The sequence below is a fragment of the Bombina bombina genome, chromosome 3 (genome assembly GCF_027579735.1).
Source record: "Bombina bombina isolate aBomBom1 chromosome 3, aBomBom1.pri, whole genome shotgun sequence".
In the NCBI taxonomy this organism is placed as follows: domain Eukaryota; kingdom Metazoa; phylum Chordata; class Amphibia; order Anura; family Bombinatoridae; genus Bombina; species Bombina bombina.
Window position 1 is genome coordinate 370999525 of NC_069501.1, and position 19799 is coordinate 371019323.

Genomic DNA, 19799 nt, shown 5'->3' on the forward strand with positions numbered 1-19799 from the left:
AATCTTCTTATTACAAGTCTGAGTTCCCCTCTACTTACTCTCTTGATTGTTGTATCATGAGTGTATTCCTAAGGTTTAGAGTTATAAATTTAAACTAAGTTATTTATGGTTTATGCAGGATAATTTTTATATCTCGTGCTCTGTAGGATTAAAATAAAGAGTTCATACATTGTAAAAAATAATAACAGTACTTTGTTTAAAGGCTTTAAATTACAAGAGTTGCAAAATCGAGATGTGATTATATTTCTGTAAGTGTACATCTGCTTTTTACCTATGTTCTGTAATTTACCTGTTCTTAGTGTAAATACATTGTTTTTATTTATGTCTCTATTTGTGGATGGCAGAATCTATATACTCAAATCACAATTGTACATATGATTAAATAAGAGATGAAAAGGTTAATCCAAGCACAAGGTGTGTTACCTTGGATCCTGAATGTGATTGGTTGACACTGCCTTTAAATTAAGAGACAGGTACATTACTGTGTATGCATGATTAAGAGACTGCGGTCTCGAAACGTTGCATACCTGTCTTGTATGCTTTTAAACATTTAATAAAGAAGATTCCTTTAACTTTACTGGTGCTGTGGACAGTTTTGTTTGTTATATATTGTGGAGCTGGAGGTCGCCGGCTCGACCAATTTGCATCAAAGCCTAGGAAGGCATTGCCCGGTGCCGGTCTCATCTTACAGTGCTGTATCTGTTAGTGAATCTAGAGCACTAAGAGTTTCAATCACTGGGTAACATTCCCCAAAAAAATTAACTCCAGTCTGCCCAGTCTGGTTATTTCCTCTTATTCCATGTAGCTTATTCACAAAAGATCTTGGGGTCTATTTATCAAGCTCCAAATGGAGCTTGATGCCCTGTGTTTCTGGCGAGCCTTCAGGCTCGCCAGAAACACAAGTTATGAAGCAGGGGTCTAAAGACCGCTGCTCCATAACCTGTCCGCCTGCTCTGAGGCGGTAGAAAGAAATCAACCCGATCGAATATGATTGGGTTGATTTCTTTCTAATCGGGTTGATTGACACCCCCTGCTAGCGAATCTGCAAGGGGCGGTATTGCACTAGCAGTTCACAAGAACTGCTGGTGGAATGATAAATGCTGACAGCGTATGCTGTCGGCATTTATGGATGTGCGGCGGACATGGTTCGCTATAACTGATCATGTCCGTCCACACAATGATAAATGGACCCCCTTATCTTTAGTGATTCAGTAGAACTGATTAACACAGGCATTGGAGAGAGTAGAGAGGCTGGATTTTCACCAGCTGCGACTTTCTTTTGACTGTTGTTTTCTGTAATTGAGGAAAAAGATTTTGAGAACCAAATAAATGTGTATTAATATGTTGGTTTTTTTCTTTTTAATAGAAATTGAAGCTTGTACTGGTGACTCCATTAGTTGGCATTTTATAGGGATAAGCACCAGACCAGAACTGTATTCTGTTCATATCTTTGGCCAGACAATGGAACAAAACCAGCATAAAGTCTCAGTTGTTAGCCTTGTGGGAGGGCAATCCACATCAGCAAACACAACGGTAACTCAGCCCGGCAAATGGTTAATAACCTCTCTAGTTGAGAAACATGTTCAAGGTAAGCTTCCAATAGGTTCAATATATACTAAACTAATAAACTGATTTACATTTTTGTCCTTAAATGTTATATTTGATGATGTTCAGTATCTGGTACCAATAATTTATGAGTCATGCATATGCAAAAATATTAATTGTAGCTTACAATCTACAGTGTATATAGAGCATTACAAATTCATTATAGCAAATTCGAGAAATTGTTATAAAAAAGGGCTGATTTGTTTTGTTGCTAGTGTGTTGTAAAATGTGCCCCAGTCTTTTGATGTGCCCCTGCTGAGAAATCTTTTTTATTTTTTTGAGGTGTTAAACTGACCACCAATAAAACAGTTGGAGTTCTGCTTATGGGCCACTGTGAATTCAGTCCTTAAGACCCAGTTGTGCACAAACATGCACTTCCGGTTGGCTCTCGAATAAAATTAATTTTTGCATCACAATGTCCCTTTAACTACATTAATTCTTTTCATTGCCAGAATTCAACATTTTTATTCACAGCTTGGGCAATTTTATGCAATTCATCCTCCTTTTATTTAAATTGAGTGTAAGAGCGTAGAAAAAAGTCGAAACTCATCTGAGCGGATATGTAATATTTTTATTTTACATGTAATAGTTTGAAATGGGGCCCACCTATCCCTTTCTCATAGATTTAATAGCTTTGCTCCAGATTATTCTATGTTATAGCCAAGTGAATGCAGTGTGAAGGTTGTTCACCAAAAGGGACAATGTAGATTCAAATACCAGATCTGACTGGTTGCTTTTTAAAACTATCTGTAGCTTTGAGATCTTAGTATATGTATAGTTAAAATATTTTGTTTAAAGGGGCATATTGCTCAACATAAATTCTCTTTTATCGCTCATGAAACTCTGAGAAAGATGATTTTTTACTTTACTTAAAAGATCAATTTACTAGCGTATCTGGAGTTGCAATTCAGCTCCTCTTCCTAATGTCATTTGTATGGTGGGGAAAAAAAGCCAATCAGCATCATCAAGGTTCACACTTTACGTTGCTGTGATCTCATGGGATTTCACCGTGATCTCACAGGTTTTTACTGTGATAAACTTCCTTCAACTATGGAATAAAAGAAAGTGACTGCCCCAGATGCATTCTCAAAGTTAGTCCTGGGACAAGCATCCAGATTGGTCAATGGAGAGCACAGAAGAAAAAAACTAAAACCTATCGCTCTCACACTAACATGACAGGAGTTATTCATATTTTACATTTTAACATTATTCACATATAGTGTCATTTTTTTTTTTACAATACATATTTCTATATATATCTATATATACCTATACCTCAATATCTATCCCTATGGATATATAGGAATAGATATCTATTTTGCATTAACATTATATATATATATATGTCCAAAAGGCAAATGAGTTGACCAATATAATTCAAAAACTTTTAGTGTCACTATGGATATAACAGTGCCCCTCTGGGGTTACTACTTACAGTTTCTTACCCCAATCATATGAGGTAAGTGCCGCGCTGTACAGGGAGAGCCTGGAGAGGCACTAGGTCCGCTTCGCTTGCTTTTTAGATTATGGTTGTCTTTTCACTCCACATAGATGCAGATATACAAGAAAGCAAAAATATCCAAAATAGTGCAACACTGTAAATTTATTAGTGTAGTACACAAGATTAAAATATTGTAAGTAATTATGTTCACATTTAAAAACCTCAAATTAATATGAGCTATTGAAATCGCATAAGGAAATCTTAAATACAGTTTGTATAAAATTGGACACTATTCAAAAGTGTTGTTTTCACCATGTCCTATTATCCGAGATAATTCCCAGATTATCCCAAAGGGTATGCGACTAAAAAACACCCCAATTATTGATCATGAGGAAGTAGAATTATTAACAGAATGGGATACAGCTTTGGAGGAATACTCTAAAAAAATGTGTAAATATGCTAATTAAATTTAGAAAAAAGAAAGTTAAAGAACTTACGCCTAGATTACAAGTTTTGCGCTATAGAGGGTGCAAAACGAACTCAACAAAAGTTGCGTTATTTCATCGTCCATAGCGCTGCCATTACAAGTTTCTAAAAAGCCACCTTGTGTGTGCGCGATATGGTGGCGATAAGCTCCATACCAGACAAAATCCAAGGGCTACTTTGACGTGCTTGTGCACTCTTTCCCCATAGACATCAATTGGGAGAGAGTGTTAGAAAAAAAAACTAACACCTGAAGCGCGTAATGGCGATCGCCATAACACAACCCCATTGATGTATATGGGGGAAAAAGTTACGTTGAAACCTAATACCCTAACATAAACCCCAAGTCTAAACACCCCTAATCTGCCACCCTCGACATCGCCGACACAGAAATAAAATTATTAACCCCTAATCTGCCGCTCCCGACATTGCCGCCACTAATAAAATGTATTAACCCCTATTCTACCGCTCCCCCACATCGCCGCCACTATAATAAAGTTATTAACCCCTATTCCCCCACACCCCAACATCGCTGCCACTATAATACAGCTATTAACCCCTATTTCGCCGCTCCCTGACATCGCCGACACTAAATAAAGTTATTAACCCCTAAACCTCTGGCCTTCCACATCTCCGCCACTTAATAAACCTATTAACCCCTAAACCGCCAGCCCCCCACATTGCAAAAAACTAAATGAAACTATTAACCCCTAAACCTAACAACCCCCTAACTTTAAATTAAAATAACAATATCCCTATCTATAAATAAATAAAAACTTACCTGTGAAATTAAAAAAACTAAATTTAAACTAACAATTAACCTAACATAACTAATATACTTAAATTAAAATAACTACCAATTAAATAAACTATATAACACATTAAAAAAAAACTAACACTACTAAAAAAAAATTAAGTCTAAAATTATAAAAAATAAAAAATACTAAATTACGAAAAATAACAAACGAAATTATCCAAAATAAAAACAATTACACCTAATCTAATAGCCCTATAAAAATAAAAAATCCCCCCCAAAATAAAAAAAAAACCTAGCCTACAATAAAGTACCAATATCCCTTAAAAGGGCCTTTTGTAGGGCATAACCTATAAAAAAAATACAAAGACCCCCCGAACAATAAAACCCACCACCCAACCAACCCCCCAAAATAAAAAAAACCTAACTCTAACAAAAACCTAAGCTACCCATTGCCCTTAAAAGGGCATTTGTATGGGTAATGCCCTTAAAAGGGTATTCAGCTCTTTTACATTGCCCTTATAAGGGCATTTAGCTATTTTAAAAAAAGCCCAAATCCTTATCTAAAAAGAAAAAACACTCAAAAAAAGTTTAAAAAAACCTAACACTAACCCCCGACGATCTACTTACAGTTTCTGAAGTCCGGACATCCAGGCAGCGTGAAGTCTTCATCCAGACGGCGAGGTTTTCATCCATCAAGGGGGCGTCTTCTGTCTTCATCCAGATGGCGTCTTCTATCTTTATCCTGGCTGTGCGGAGCGGGTCCATCCTTGAAGACATCCGGCACGGAGCATCCTCTTCATACGGTCACCGCCATACACTGATTCTTCAATGCAAGGGAGCCTTTTCAAAATGGCGTAACTTGCATTCCCATTGGCTGATTTGATTTTTGAAATTCAAATCAGCCAATAGGATGAGAGCTACTGAAATTCTATTGGCTATTCAAATCAGCCAATAGAATTTCAGTAGCTCTCATCCTATTGGTTGATTTGAACATCCAATAGGATTTCAGTAGCTCTTATCCTATTGGCTGATTTGAATTTCAAAAATCAAATCAGCCAATAGAAAGCCATTTTGAAAAGGCTCCCTTGCATTGAAGATTCAGTGTACGGCGGTGACCGTATGAAGAGGACTCTCCGGGCTAGATGTCTTCAAGGATGGACCTGATCCGGGATAAAGATAGAAGACGCCTCCGGGATGAAGATAGAAGACGCCATCTGGATGAAGACCTCGCCGCCTGGATGAAGACTTCTCACCATCTGGATGTCCAGACTTCAGAAACTGTAAGTGGATCATCAGGGGTTAGTGTTATGGGTTTTTTTTTTACTTTTTTTGGGTGGGGTTTTTCTTTAGATTAGGTTTGGGCTTTTTTTAAAAGAGCTGAATGCCCTTTTAAGGGCAATGTAAAAGAGCTGAATTCCCTTTTAAGGGCAATGCCCATACAAATGCCCTTTTCAGGGCAATGGGTAGCTTAGGTTTTTGTTAGAGTTAGATTTTTTTATTTTTTACAGGTAAAAGAACTGATTTCTTTAGGGCAATGCCCTACAAAAGGCCATTTTAAGGGCTATTGGTAGTTCATTGCAGGCTAGGGATTATTTTTATTTTTGGGGGGCTTTTTAATTTTTTAGGGCTATTAGATTATGTGTAATTGTTTTTATTTTGAATAATTTCGTTTGTTATTTTTCGTAATTTAGTGTTTCTTATTTTTTGTAATTTAGTATTTTTTATTTTTTGTAATTTTAGACTTTTTTAGTAGTATTAGTTTTTTTTTAATGTGCAATATAGTTTATTTAATTGGTAGTTATTTTAATTTTAGTATAATAGTTATGTTAGGTTAATTGTTAGTTTAAACTTAGGTTTTTTTTAATTTCACAGGTAAGTTTTTATTTATTTTAAGATAGGGATATTGTAATTTTAATTTAAAGTTAAGGGGGTTGTTAGGTTTAGGGGTTAAAAGTTTCATTTAGTTTTTTGCGATGTGGGGGGCTGGCGGTTTAGGGGTTAATAGGTTTATTTAGTGGCAGTGATGTGGGAGGTTAGAGGTTTAGGGGTTAATAACTTTATTATAGTGGCGGCGATGGGGAGTGGCAAAATAGGGGTTAATACATTTTAAATAGTGTTTTTGATGCCGGATGGTGGCGGAATAGGGGTTAATAGGTAGTTTATGGGTGTTAGTGTACTTTGTAACATTTTAGTTTTGAGTTTTGTGTAACAGTTTTGTTGTGCAAAACTCATAACTACTGGTCTCAGAACGGATCATGTCGGTATAGGCTGGAACGCAAGCATTTTAGCCTCACCGCACAACCTACAATACCGGCGCTATGGAAATCCCACACAAAAACGTAATTTTTTTGAGTGCGGGATTGACGTTGCGTTACAGGCTAAAATGCTTGCGGTACTGTTTTTACTCTGAAATGGCCATTTTTTCAGCGTTAAAACCGTAATTCAAAACTCGTTATCTAGGTGTTTGTGAACAGATAGTAGACAAATATGAAAGATTAAATAATTTCAAGGGAGATGTTTATTATAAAGAATTGGATAGGGAGAATCAGAATAAAGTTGAGAGATTTGAGAAAAAGGTAGAAAACAAAAAATGAATTCACCGGAATTCTCCACAAATATGGAGTTTAGAGAATTCTGAACAATACAAAGAAAGGGGATTAATAATGGATTATTTAGCATTTTTTACAATATCTATAATATGTACACGTGTTTATACATATATATGCATACATACACATATTTAGACATGTATATATACTAAATAGCCCTTTGCAAACACCTTGTCATAAACCATATACCTTTTAACCATTATAACTTTTTTTTTTTTTAATATCTATATGAATTTTTTTTATCAGATAGTGTTTAAATGTGTAACTGTAATTTTGAATGTATTTATGTTGTATTTTAGTAAAAATGTTTAACCCACTACCTTTTATGTGAGTGTTTCAGTCGTGCTAACCAGACGAGTGTAGAATGCGATTACACTCTCTCGATTGCATTTATTTTCTACTTGTAATAAATGTACTATTTCGGACATGTGCAAAACCCCGATATTGCTTGAGCACAACAGTTAGCACACTACTAGCCCAGTGTCAGTAAGAATATCTGTACATCTCAGGTCCCTAAATCCTGGCAACATAGTAGTCCTAAATCTAGTGGTGAACCCAGCTGACCAAAATAGTTTTCTCCTGCACCTGTGTGTGCAGTGCTGTAACGCTCTTTGTGTTTTCCCGTTTCTAGCTGGTATGCATAGTTATATCAATGTGCAGTCCTGTGGTGACCAGTATGCCTCAGTCCGTAAATATTCACTTTACCAGAAAAGATATATACAAAACTGGGAATATTACATAGCAGCCGAAGAAGTTCTATGGGATTATGCTGCAAATGTGGAAAATAAAGACCGGTAAGAATTTATTCTGTAAAATGTATGACTGTGCATGGTAAATAGTAAATTCTTATTATATATTGCCTTTCACGATTTGCTGTGCTTATATGTATTAGTGTTATTTTACATGGTTACATTTTTTTGAGCTTTCAGGCATTTAACTTTAAAAGGACACGGAAGTCGAAACTGAACTTTCAAGATTCTGATAGAGCATACGATTTTAAGAGACTTTCCAGTTTATTGCTATCATCAAATTTTCTTTCTTCTCTTGGTATCCTTTGTTGAAAAGTCAGCTCCAGAGTAGCAATGCACTACTGGGAGCTATCTGAACACATCTGGTGAGCCAATTACAAGAGGCATATGTGCGTAGCCACCAATCAGCAGTTAGCTCCCAGTAGTGCATTGCTGTTCCTGAGCCTACCTTGGTATGCTTTTCAACAAAAGATATCAGGAGACAAAGTAAGTTTGATGATAAAAGTAAGCTTTAAAGTCTCTTAAAATTGCATGTTTTGTCTGAACCATGAAAGTTTAAAGGGAAAATTGTTATTGTTTAAAAAGATAGAAAATCCCTTTATTACCCATTCCCCAGTTTTGCATAACCAACACGGTTACATAAATATACTTTTCTCCAACATAGGTGTGTCCGGTCCACGGCGTCATCCTTACTTGTGGGATATTCTCCTCCCCAACAGGAAATGGCAAAGAGCCCAGCAAAGCTGGTCACATGATCCCTCCTAGGCTCCGCCTTCCCCAGTCATTCTCTTTGCCGTTGTACAGGCAACATCTCCACGGAGATGGCTTAGAGTTTTTTGGTGTTTAAATGTAGTTTTTATTCTTCAATCAAGAGTTTGTTATTTTAAAATAGTGCTGGTATGTACTATTTACTCTGAAACAGGAAAGAGATGAAGATTTCTGTTTGTAAGAGGAAAATGATTTTAGCAACCGTTACTAAAATCGATGGCTGCTTCCACACAGGACTGTTGAGAGGAATTAACTTCAGTTGGGGGAAGCAGTGAGCAGACTTTTGCTGCTTGAGGTATGACACATTTCTAACAAGACTCGGTAATGCTGGAAGCTGTCATTTTCCCTATGGGAACCGGTAAGCCATTTTCTTTGTTTAAGTAAAAGAATAAAGGGCTTCATTAGGGCTTAAAAAACTGGTAGACATTTTTCTGGGCTAAAACGATTACTTTTCTAAGTATATTTGGCAGATTTTTACTTTTAATAGTTGTTAAATCTTGGGGATTGTTTTAATAAAAACGGCAGGCACTGTATTGGACACCTTTTTCACTGGGGGCCTTTTCTAGTCATAGACAGAGCCTCATTTTCGCGCCTCTAATGCGCAGTTGTTTTTGGAAAGCATGGCATGCAGATGCATGTGTGAGGAGCTAAGAACCACTGAAAAAGCTTATAGAAGGCATCATTTGGTATCGTATTCCCTTCTGGGCTTGGTTGGGTCTCAGCAAAGCAGATACCTGGGACTGTATAGGGGTTAAATGTAAAAACGGCTCCGGTTCCGTTATTTTAAGGGTTAAAGCTTTCAAATTTGGTGTGCAATACTTTTAAGGCTTTAAGTTACTGTGGTGAAATTTTGGTGAAATTTGAACAATTCCTTCATACTTTTTCACATATTCAGTAATAAAGTGTGTTCAGTTTAAAATTTAAAGGGACAGTAACGGTTTTATTGTAAAACGTTTTTTGTGGCAGAACCTGATATTGTAACTTTTAAATTTAAATTTCAACATCTCCACGCACTACTTAAGGAGGTATTATCTACTCTGGATGATTGTGACAATTTGGTCATTCCAGAGAAATTAGGTAAGATGGACAAGTTCCTAGAGGTTCCGGTGCCCCCCGATGTTTTTCCTATACCCAAGCGGGTGGCGGACATAGTAAATAAGGAGTGGGAAAGGCCCGGCATACCCTTTGTCCTCCCCCTATATTTAAGAAATTAGTTTCCTATAGTCGACCCCAGAAAGGACTTATAGCATACAGTCCCCAAGGTCGAGGGGGCGGTTTCTACTCTAAACAAACGCACTTCTATTCCTATAGAATATAGTTGTGCTTTCAAGATCCTATGGATTAAAGGTTAGAGGGTTTGCTTAAAAAGATGTTTGTTCAGCAAGGTTACCTTCTACAACCAATTTCATGCATTGTTCCTGTCACTACAGCTGCGTGTTTCTGGTTCGAAGAACTAGAAAAGTCGCTTAATAAAGAATCTTCGTACGAGGAGGTTTTGGACAGAGTTCAAGCTCTTAAATTGGCTAACTCTTTTTTATTTTAGATGCCGCTTTGCAATTAGCTAGATTAGCGGCGAATAATTCAGGGTTTGCTATCGTGGCGCGCAGAGCGCTTTTGCTTAAAATCCCTTTCAAGGGTAAAACACTGTTTGGCCCTAACTTGAAAGAGATTATTTCAGACATCACTGGGGGAAAGGGCCACGCCCTCCCACAGGATAGGTCTTTTAAGGCTAAAAATAGGCCAAATTTTCGTCCCTTTCACAGAAACGGACCAGCCTCAAATTCTACACCCTCTAAGCAAGAGGGTAATACTTCTCAAACCAAGCCAGCCTGGAGGCCGATGCAAGGCTGGAACAAGGGTAAGCAGGCCAAGTCACCTGCCACTGCTACCAAAACAGCATGAAGTGTTGGCCCCCGATCTGGGAAGGATCTGGTGGGGGGCAGACTTTCTCTCTTTGCTCAGGTTGGGGCAAGAGATGTTCAGGATCCTTGGGCGCTAGAAATAGTTTCTCAAGGTTATCTCCTGGAATTCAGGGAACTACTCCCAAGGGGAAGGTTCCACGGGTCTCAATTATCTTCGAACAGGCATTCTTACACTGTGTAGAAGACCTGTTAAGCATGGGAGTGATTCATCCTGTTTCATTAGGAGAACAAGGGATGGGTTTTTACTCCAACCTGTTCATAATTCCCAAATAAGAGGGAACATTCAGACCTATTTTAGATCTCAAGATTCTAAACAAGTTTCTAAGGGTTTCATCATTCAAAATGGAAACCATTCGAACGATCCTCTCTACCATCCAGGAAGGTCAATTCATGACCATGGTGGACTTAAAGGATGCGTACCTACGTATTCCTATCCACAAGGAACATTTTCGGTTCCTAAGGTTCGCCTTTCTGGACAAGCATTACCTGTGGCACTTCCATTCGGATTAGCCACTGCTCCAAGGATTTTCACAAGGGTACTAGGGTCCCTTCTAGCGGTGCTAAGACCAAGGGGCATTGCAGTAGTACCTTACTTGGACGACATCCTGATTCAGGTGTCGTCTCTGTCAAAAGCAAGGGCTCATACGGACATTGTCCTAGCCTTTCTCAGATCTCACAGGTGGAAAGTGAACATAGAAAAAAGTTCTCTGTCCCCGTCAACAAGAGTTCCCTTCTTGGGAACAATAATAGTTTCCTTAGAAATGAAGGTTTTTCTGACAGAGGCCAGAAAATCAAAACTTCTAAGCTCTTGTCAGGTACTTCATTCTGTTCTTATTCCTTCCATAGCGCAGTCCATGGAAGTAATAGGGTTGATGGTTGCGGCAATGGACATAGTTGCTTTTGCACGAATTCATCTAAGACCATTGCACCTGGGCATGCTCAGACAGTGGAATGGGGATTATACAGTCTTGTCTCCGACGATACAAGTAGATTAAATAACCAGAGATTCACTCCGTTGGTGGCTGACCCTGGACAACCTGTCACAGGGAATGAGCTTCCGCAGACCAGAATAGGTCATTGTCACGACCGACGCCAGTCTGGTGGGCTGGGGCGCGGTCTGGGAACCCCTGAAAACTCAGGGTCTATGGTTTCGGGAAGACTCTCTTCTCCCGATAAACATAATGGAACTGAGAGCGATATTCAATGCTCTCAAGGCTTGGCCTAGACTAGCAAAGGCCAAATTCATAAGGTTTCAATCAGTCATCATGACGACTGTTACATATATCAACCATCAGGGGGTAACAAGGAGTTCCCTGGCGATGGAGGAGCATCCGGGGGAGTGGGTACTCCATCTGGAAATCTTTGCCCAAATAACTCAATTATGGGGCATTCCAGACTTGGTTCTGATGGCCTCTCGTCAGAACTTCATGGTCCCTTGTTACGGGTCCAAATCCAGGGATCCCAAGGCGACTCTATTGGATACAATGGTAGCACCTTGGATCTTCAACCTAGCTTATGTATTCCCACCGTTTCCTCTCATTCCCAGGCTGGTAGCCAGGATCAATCTGGAGAGGGCTTCGGTGACCTTGATAGTTCCTGTGTGGCCACGCAGGACTTGGTATGCAGACCTGGTGAATGTGTCATCGGCTCCACCATGGAAGCTACCTTTGAGACAGGACCTTCTTATTCAGGGTCCATTTGAACATCCGAATCTGGTTTTCCTCCAACTGACTGCTTGGAGTTTGAACGCTTGATTTTATCAAAGCGTGGGTTTTCAGATTCTGTAGTAGATACTCTTATTCAGGCTAGAAAGCCTGTAACTAGAAAAATTTACCATAATATATGGAAAAAATATATCTGTTGGTGTGAATCTAAAGGATTCCCATGGAACAAGATAAAAATTCCTAAGATTCTTTCCTTTCTACAAGAAGGTTTGGAGAAAGGATTTTCTGCGAGTTCTCTGAAGGGACAGATCTCTGCTTTATCTGTTTTACTTCACAAAAGGCTGGCAGCTGTGCCAGACGTTTAAGCGTTTGTTCAGGCTCTGGTTAGAATCAAGCCTGTTTACAGACCTTTGACTCTTCCCTGGAGTCTTAATCTAGTTCTTTCAGTTCTTCAAGGGGTTCCGTTTGAACCCTTACATTCCATAGAAGAGTTTCAGAGTTATCTGCTCTGCAGTGTTCTCCGCCCTATCTGGTCCATGCAGATAAGGTGGTTTTTACGTACTGAGCCTGGTTTTCTTCCGAAGGTTGTTTCCAACAAAAATATTAACCAGGAGATAGTTGTACCTTCTTTGTGTCCGAATCCAGTTTCATAGAAGGAACGTTTGTTACACAATTTGGACGTTGTCCGTGCTCTAAAATTCTATTTAGATGCTACAAAGGACTTCAGACAAACATCTTCCTTGTTTGTTGTTTATTCTGGTAAAGGGAGAGGTGAAAAAGCAACTTCTACCTCTCTGTCTTTTTGGCTTAAAAGCATCATCAGATTGGCTTATGGGACTGCCGGACGGCAGCCTCCTGAAAGAATCACAGCTCATTCCACTAGGGCCGTGGCTTCCACATGGGCCTTTAAGAACGAGGCTTCTGTTGATCAGATATATAAGGCAGCGACTTGGTCTTCACTGCACACTTTTACCAAATTTTACAAATTTGATACTTTTGCTTCTTCTGAGGCTATTTTTGGGAGAAAGGTTTTGCAAACCGTGGTGCCTTCCATCTAGGTGACCTGATTTGCTCCCTCCCATCATCCGTGTCCTAAAGCTTTGGTATTGGTTCCCACAAGTAAGGATGACGCCGTGGACCGGACACACCTATGTTGGAGAAAACAGAATTTATGTTTACCTGATAAATTACTTTCTCCAACGGTGTGTCCGGTCCACGGCCCGCCCTGGTTTTTTAATCAGGTCTGATGATTTATTTTCTTTAAGTACAGTCACCACGGTATCATATGATTTCTCCTATGCAAATATTCCTCCTTTACGTCGGTCGAATGACTGGGGAAGGCGGAGCCTAGGAGGGATCATGTGACCAGCTTTGCTGGGCTCTTTGCCATTTCCTGTTGGGGAGGAGAATATCCCACAAGTAAGGATGACGCCGTGGACCGGACACACCGTTGGAGAAAGTAATTTATCAGGTAAACATAAATTCTGTTTTTACCTTTGTGAAGCCTCTTCAGAACGCCTCTTATCTCAGTGCTTTTTACAAACTTGCATTTTAGCCAATCAGTATCTATATGGAACACATTAACTAGCACTGTCTAACTGTGAAAAGCTAATAAAATGCACTGAGATAAGAGACGGCCTTCAAGTGCTTAGAAATCAGCCTATGAGCCTACCAAGGTTTAGCCTTCAACTAAGAATACCAAGAAAATAAAACAAATTTGATGATAAAAGTAAAATGGAAAGTTGTTTAAAATTGCATGCCCTATCTGAATCATGACATTTTCATTTTGACTTTACTTTCCCTTTAATTCTGACTTTCACTAATCACTAGAGGGGGTTGCAATTCATTGCAGTAGCATAAGGGTTTATTCTTTATAATAGAAAGAAAGCTGTACTGTTATGCAGCTTGTATCAATGATTGCAACAAGTAAACGACAATGGGTTTTGTGTGCCAAATGAGAGATCTGAAGCAAACAAAGCTTACCTGCTTCACACAAATCAATGGAGCAGCCTCTGGGGCCTAGTTATCAACGTGTCTATTTTACCTGTCTTCGCCGGCCCAATACGCCCGCCTAAGCTCGCCTCACATCGCCGCCGCGGACCTGCAAAAATTCGCCTAAGTTATCAAAAAAGCTGTCAAACTGCTGCGCACCAAGTACGGGGCGATGAGCAGCGGACTGTGAGAGTTATCACTCATCCGATCTCGCTGCTCTTCGGCTTTTTTACAGCTTTCTTGCTAGCCTGTCACTAAGCACCCACACTATACTATACTGTTCTACCCCCTATACCGGCGCCCCCGGAGCCCCCCGCAACTAAATAAAGTTACTAACCCCTAAACCGCCGCTCCTAGACCCGGCCGCAACTCTTATAAATGTATTAACCCCTAAACCGCCGCTCCCGGACACCGCTGCCACCTACATTATACCTAGTAACCCCTATCCTGCCCCCCCTACACCGTCGCCACCTATAATACATTTATTAACCCCTATCCTGCCCCCCACTACACCGCCGCCACTGTAATAAAATTATTAACCCCTAAACCTAAGTCTAACACTAACCCTAACACCCCCCTAACTTAAATATTAATTAAATAAATCTAAATAATATTTCTATTATGAACTAAATTAATCCTATTTAAAACTAAATACTTATCTTTAAAATAAACCCTAATATAGCTACAATATAAATAATAATTATATTGTAGCTATCTTAGGATTTATTTTTATTTTACAGGCAAATTTCAATTTATTTTAACTAGGTACAATAGCTATTAAATAGTTATTAACTATTTAATAGCTTACCTAGCTAAAATAAAGAGAAATTAACCTGTAAAATAAAAACTAACCTAAGTTACAATTACACCTAACACTACACTATACTTTATTAAATTATTCCTATTTAAAACTAAATACTTACCTGTAAAATAAACCCTAAGATAGCTACAATATAATTAATAATTACATTGTAGCTATTTTAGGAATTATATTTATTTTACAGGTAACTTTGTATTTATTTTAGCTAGTTAGAATAGTTATTAAATAGTTATTAGCTATTTAATAACTACCTAGCTAAAAGAAATACAAAATTACCTGTAAAATAAATCCAGCGTATTTGAGGTTGACGGCTTGATAACTAGGCCCCTCTGTCTTGACTGTTATGATACCGGTATCACCAAAACACCTTTAAAACATTACAGAACAAACTAATTAAAACAGAAAAGCACCCTCAATAAACATGGTCAATATGTATAAAAGAAAATATCAACAACAAAAAAAAGACAACCTCATTAGCTTTGAAATATTGAGAAAAGACTGCAAGATGAGATAAAACTCAGAGGCAAAAGTCTTTCTGCCAGATTACGAGTTTTGCGTTATGAGCGGCTCGGTAATAATTTGCAAGTTATTTCCACCGCTCACCTTTAATAATATTACAGGTTTGCAAAAACCCGGCGTTAGCAGGCAATATGGTTGTGTTGAGCACCATACCGCACACAAATACCAGCGCTGCTTTGAGCTGGTTTTACGTGCTTGTGCACGATTTCCCCATAAACATTAATGGGGAGAGCCGGCTAAAAAAAAGCCTAACACCTGCAATAAAGGAGCATAAAGCTCTGTAACGCAGCCCCATTGATTCCTATGGGGAAAGAAAATTTATGTTTACACCTAAACACCCTAACATAAACCCCAAGTCTAAACACCCCTAATCTGCCGCCCCCAATATTGCCGCCACCTACATACATTTATTAACCACTAATCTGCCGCCCCCAACATCGCCACCACCTACATTACGCTTATTAACCCTTAATCTGCCACCCCCAATGTCGTCGCTACCTACACTTATTAACTCCTAATATGCCGCCCCCAACATCGCCGCCACTATACTAAAGTTATTAACCCCTAAACCTAACCCTAAGTCTAACTCTAACACCCACTAACTTTAACATAATTAAAATAAATCTAAATAAAAATTACAATTAATACCTAAATAATTCCTATTTAAAACTAAATAAATACTTACCTATAAAATAAAACCTAACCTAGCTACAATATAACTAATAGTTATATTGTAGCTACAAAATAAAAAAATTGTAGCTATCAAATATTTAAACTAATTACACCTAATCTAATAGCCCTATCAAAATTAAAAAGCCCCCCCCCCAAATAAAAAAACCCTAGCCTAAAAATAATTACAAAAAAAAATAAACACGGACGGCATCTTCTATCTTCATCCTTCCGATGCGGAGCGGCTCCATCTTCAAGACATCCGGCGCGGAGCATCGTCTTCTGTCGACGGCTACTGAAGAATGAAGGTTCCTTTAAGGGACATCATCCAAGATGGCGTCCCTTGAATTCCGATTGGCTGATAAAATTCTATTAGCCAATCGGAATTAAAGTTGAAAAAATCCTATTGGCTGATGCGATCAGCCAATAGGATTGACCTTCAATCCTATTGGCTGATTGGATCAGCCAATAGGATTGAAGCTCAATCCTATTGGCTGATCGCATCAGCCAATAGGATTTTTTTCAACTTTAATTGGAATAGCCAATAGAATGTGAGCTCAATCCTATTGGCTGATTGCATCAGCCAATAGGATTTTTTCAACTTTAATTCCGATTGGCTGATAAAATTCTATCAGCCATTCGGAATTCAAGGGACGCCATCTTGGATGACGTCTCTTAAAGGAACCTTCATTCTTCAGTTGCCGTCGACAGAAGAGGATGCTCCGCGCTGAATGTCTTGAAGATGGAGCCGCTCCGCGGGTTTATTGGGTGGGTTTTATTTTTAGCTTAGGGTTTGGGCAATGGAAAAGAGCTAAATGCCCTTTTAAGGGCAATGCCTATCCAAATGCCCTTTTCAGGGCAATAAGGAGCTTAGGTTTTTTGGATAGGGTTTTATTTGGGGGTTTGGTTGTGTGGGTGGTGGGTTTTACTGTTGGGGGGTTGTTTGTATTTTTTTTACAAATAAAAGAGCTGATTTCTTTGGGGCAATGCCGTGCAAAAGGCCCTTTTAAGGGTTATTGGCAGTTTAGTTTAGGCTAGGGTTTTTTTTTATTTTGGGGGGGCTTTTTTATAGGGCTATTAGATTAGGTGTAATTAGTTTAAATATTTGATAATTTGTTTTGTAATTTAGTTAATTGTATTTCATTAATGTAATTGATTTAATTGTAGTGTAATGTTAGGTGTTAGTGTAAGACTGGTTAGGTTTTATTTTACAGGTAAATTTGTATTTATTTTAACTAGGTAGTTAGTAAATAGTTCATAACTATTTACTAACTAGTCTACCTAGTTAAAATAAATACAAACTTGCCTGTAAAATAAAAATAAAACCTAAGCTAGCTACAATGTAACTATTAGTTATATTGTAGCTAACTTAGGGTTTATTTTACAGGTAAGTATTTCGTTTTAAAAAGGAATTATTTAGTTAATGATAGTAATTTTTATTTAGATTTATTTTAATTATATTAAAGTTAGGGGTGTTAGGTTTAGGGTTAGACTTAGGGTTAGGTTTAGGGGTTAATAACTTTAGTATAGTGGCAGCGGTGACGTTGGGAGCGGCAGATTAGGGGATAATAATATTTAACTAGTGTTTGCGATGCGGGAGTGCGGCAGTTTAGGGGTTAATATGTTTATTATAGTGGTGGCGATGTCCGGGGCGGCAGATTAGGGTTAATAATTTTATTATAGTGTTTGCGATGACGGAGGGCCTCGGTTTAGGGGTTAATAGGTAGTTTATGGGTGTTAGTGTACTTTGTAACACTTTAGTTATGAGTTTTATGCTACAGTTTTGTAACGTAAAAATCATAACTACTGACTTTACATGGCGGTACGAATCTTGATGTTATAGGCTGTACCGCTCACTTTTTGGCCTCCCAGGCAAAACTCGTAATACCGGCGCTATGGAAGACCCATTGAAAAAGGACTTTTTGAATGGTGCGGTAGTTACGTTGCATTACGGCCAAAAAAGTGTGCGGTACAAAAGTCCATCGAGTTCATCCTATAAAAATCTAATATACTTACAAAAAAGCTACAGTTGATCTTAAATTAATCCCATTAAAAGGTGTCCCATTTAACACCAGCAATCATATCCATGAATTCTGTTTCTAGCCAGAAATATATCCAAACCATTTTTAAATGTATTTAAGGTATTGGCATTCACTACCTCCTTTGGTAATGAGTTCCACAATTTTATTGCTCTTACAGTGAAAAAACATTAACCTTAAGTAGTGACCTCTTGTCACAAACAATTTTCTTGGAATAAACAGAGCTTCTGCCATAGCTGTATATGAGCCTTGAATATATTATTATAAAGTAATCATGTCACCTCTCAAGCGTCTTTTTTGAAGAGAAAACAGACCAAGTTTGGCTAACCTTTCCTCATAGCTTAAAGGGACACTGAACCCAAATTTTTTCTTTGGTGATTCAGATAGAGCATGAAATTTTAAGCAACTTTCTAATTTACTCCTATTATCAAATTGTCTTCATTCTCTTGGTTTCTTTATTTGAAATGCAAGAATGTAAGTTTAGATGCCGGCCCATTTTAGGTGAACAACCTGGGTTGTCCTTTCTGATTGGTGGATAAAAAAGTGCTGTCCAGAGTTCTAAACCAAATAAAAAGCTTAGATGCTTTCTTTTTCAAATAAAGATAGCAAGAGAACAAAGAAAAATTGATCATAGAAATAAATTAGAAAGTTCCTTAAAATTGCATGCTATATCTGAAACATGAAAGAAAAAAATTGGGTTCAGTGTCCCTTTAAATTCTCCATTCCCTTTATTAGCTTTGTGGCCCTTCTCTGAACTTTTTTAAGGTCTGCAATGCCTTTTTTTTTACATCGGTCCCCAGAACTGCACTCCATACTCAAGGTGATAATCTAATAGCGATTAGGAGGGTTTGGCTGTGAGTGTTGGGGCACTGTAGGGGTTACTGGTTAATACAGATTAGGAGGGTTTAGCTGTGGGTGTTTATTGCAATAAGTGGGGGCTGTGAGTGTTGGGGCACTGTAATGGTTACTGGTTAATATAGATTAGGAGGGTTTAGCTGTGGGGGTTTATTGCAATGGGAGGTGGTTGTGAATGTTGGGGTATTGTAGTGATTACTGGTTAATAGTGATTAGGAGAGTTTAGCTGCAGGGGTTTATTTCAATGGGGAGTTGTGGTGGTATAGGGGTTAGAGGATTTTGGCTGAGGTGTTTTCTTTCATCTAGGTAGTGAGAGTCCACAAGCTGTTATGCATGGGATATGCATTCCTACCAGGAGGAGGCACAGTTTCCCAAACCTCAAAAGCCTATAAATACCCCTCCCCCTTCACACATACCTCAGTTTTTAAACTTTGCCTCCTTAGGAGGTGGTTGAAGCGTTATGATGTGCTTGATTTCTTCTGTGAAAGGCGCTTCAGAGCAGATTGGATCCAGTTTCCCCTCAGAATACAGTGCTTGTCAGAGGGATGTGAATGCAGTACTGCCTCATGTCGTCATGTTTTTTCCTCATGGGAAAGCCTTTCATGGGTTCTCTGTAAATTCAATCGCAGGGATTCATCTTCTGCTTTCCTTTACAGATCGACATTACACCTATTACTTTACCCCTGTTGATATGTTTCAGTACTGGTTTGGCTGCCTACTATCGTTGGACGAGTGTCTAAAAAGGTAAGTATAACATTTTACTTTTTCTCTACAGACACTCGTAGCTATGCATGGGATGTTGATGCTACTAAGGTTTACAGACAGACTTCTAGTTTCTTTGCTCTTTTTTCTGCTCCTAAGATAGGCTGGATAGGCATTGACTATTTCCTTAGCCTCTTGGTTGAAA

The 19799-nt window shown here is 38.5% G+C and overlaps 1 protein-coding gene across 1 annotated transcript in view; it reads left to right on the forward strand.

Annotated features, from left to right (window-relative positions):
• The window catches only part of F5 (coagulation factor V), a 423639-nt gene that overhangs the window by 82679 nt on the left and 321161 nt on the right, over positions 1–19799 (forward strand). Inside the window, exons 6-7 of the mRNA XM_053706505.1 lie at positions 1367–1588; positions 7527–7689. Coding sequence (XP_053562480.1) covers positions 1367–1588; positions 7527–7689 — 385 coding nt within the window. The remainder of the gene's footprint in view (positions 1–1366; positions 1589–7526; positions 7690–19799) is intronic.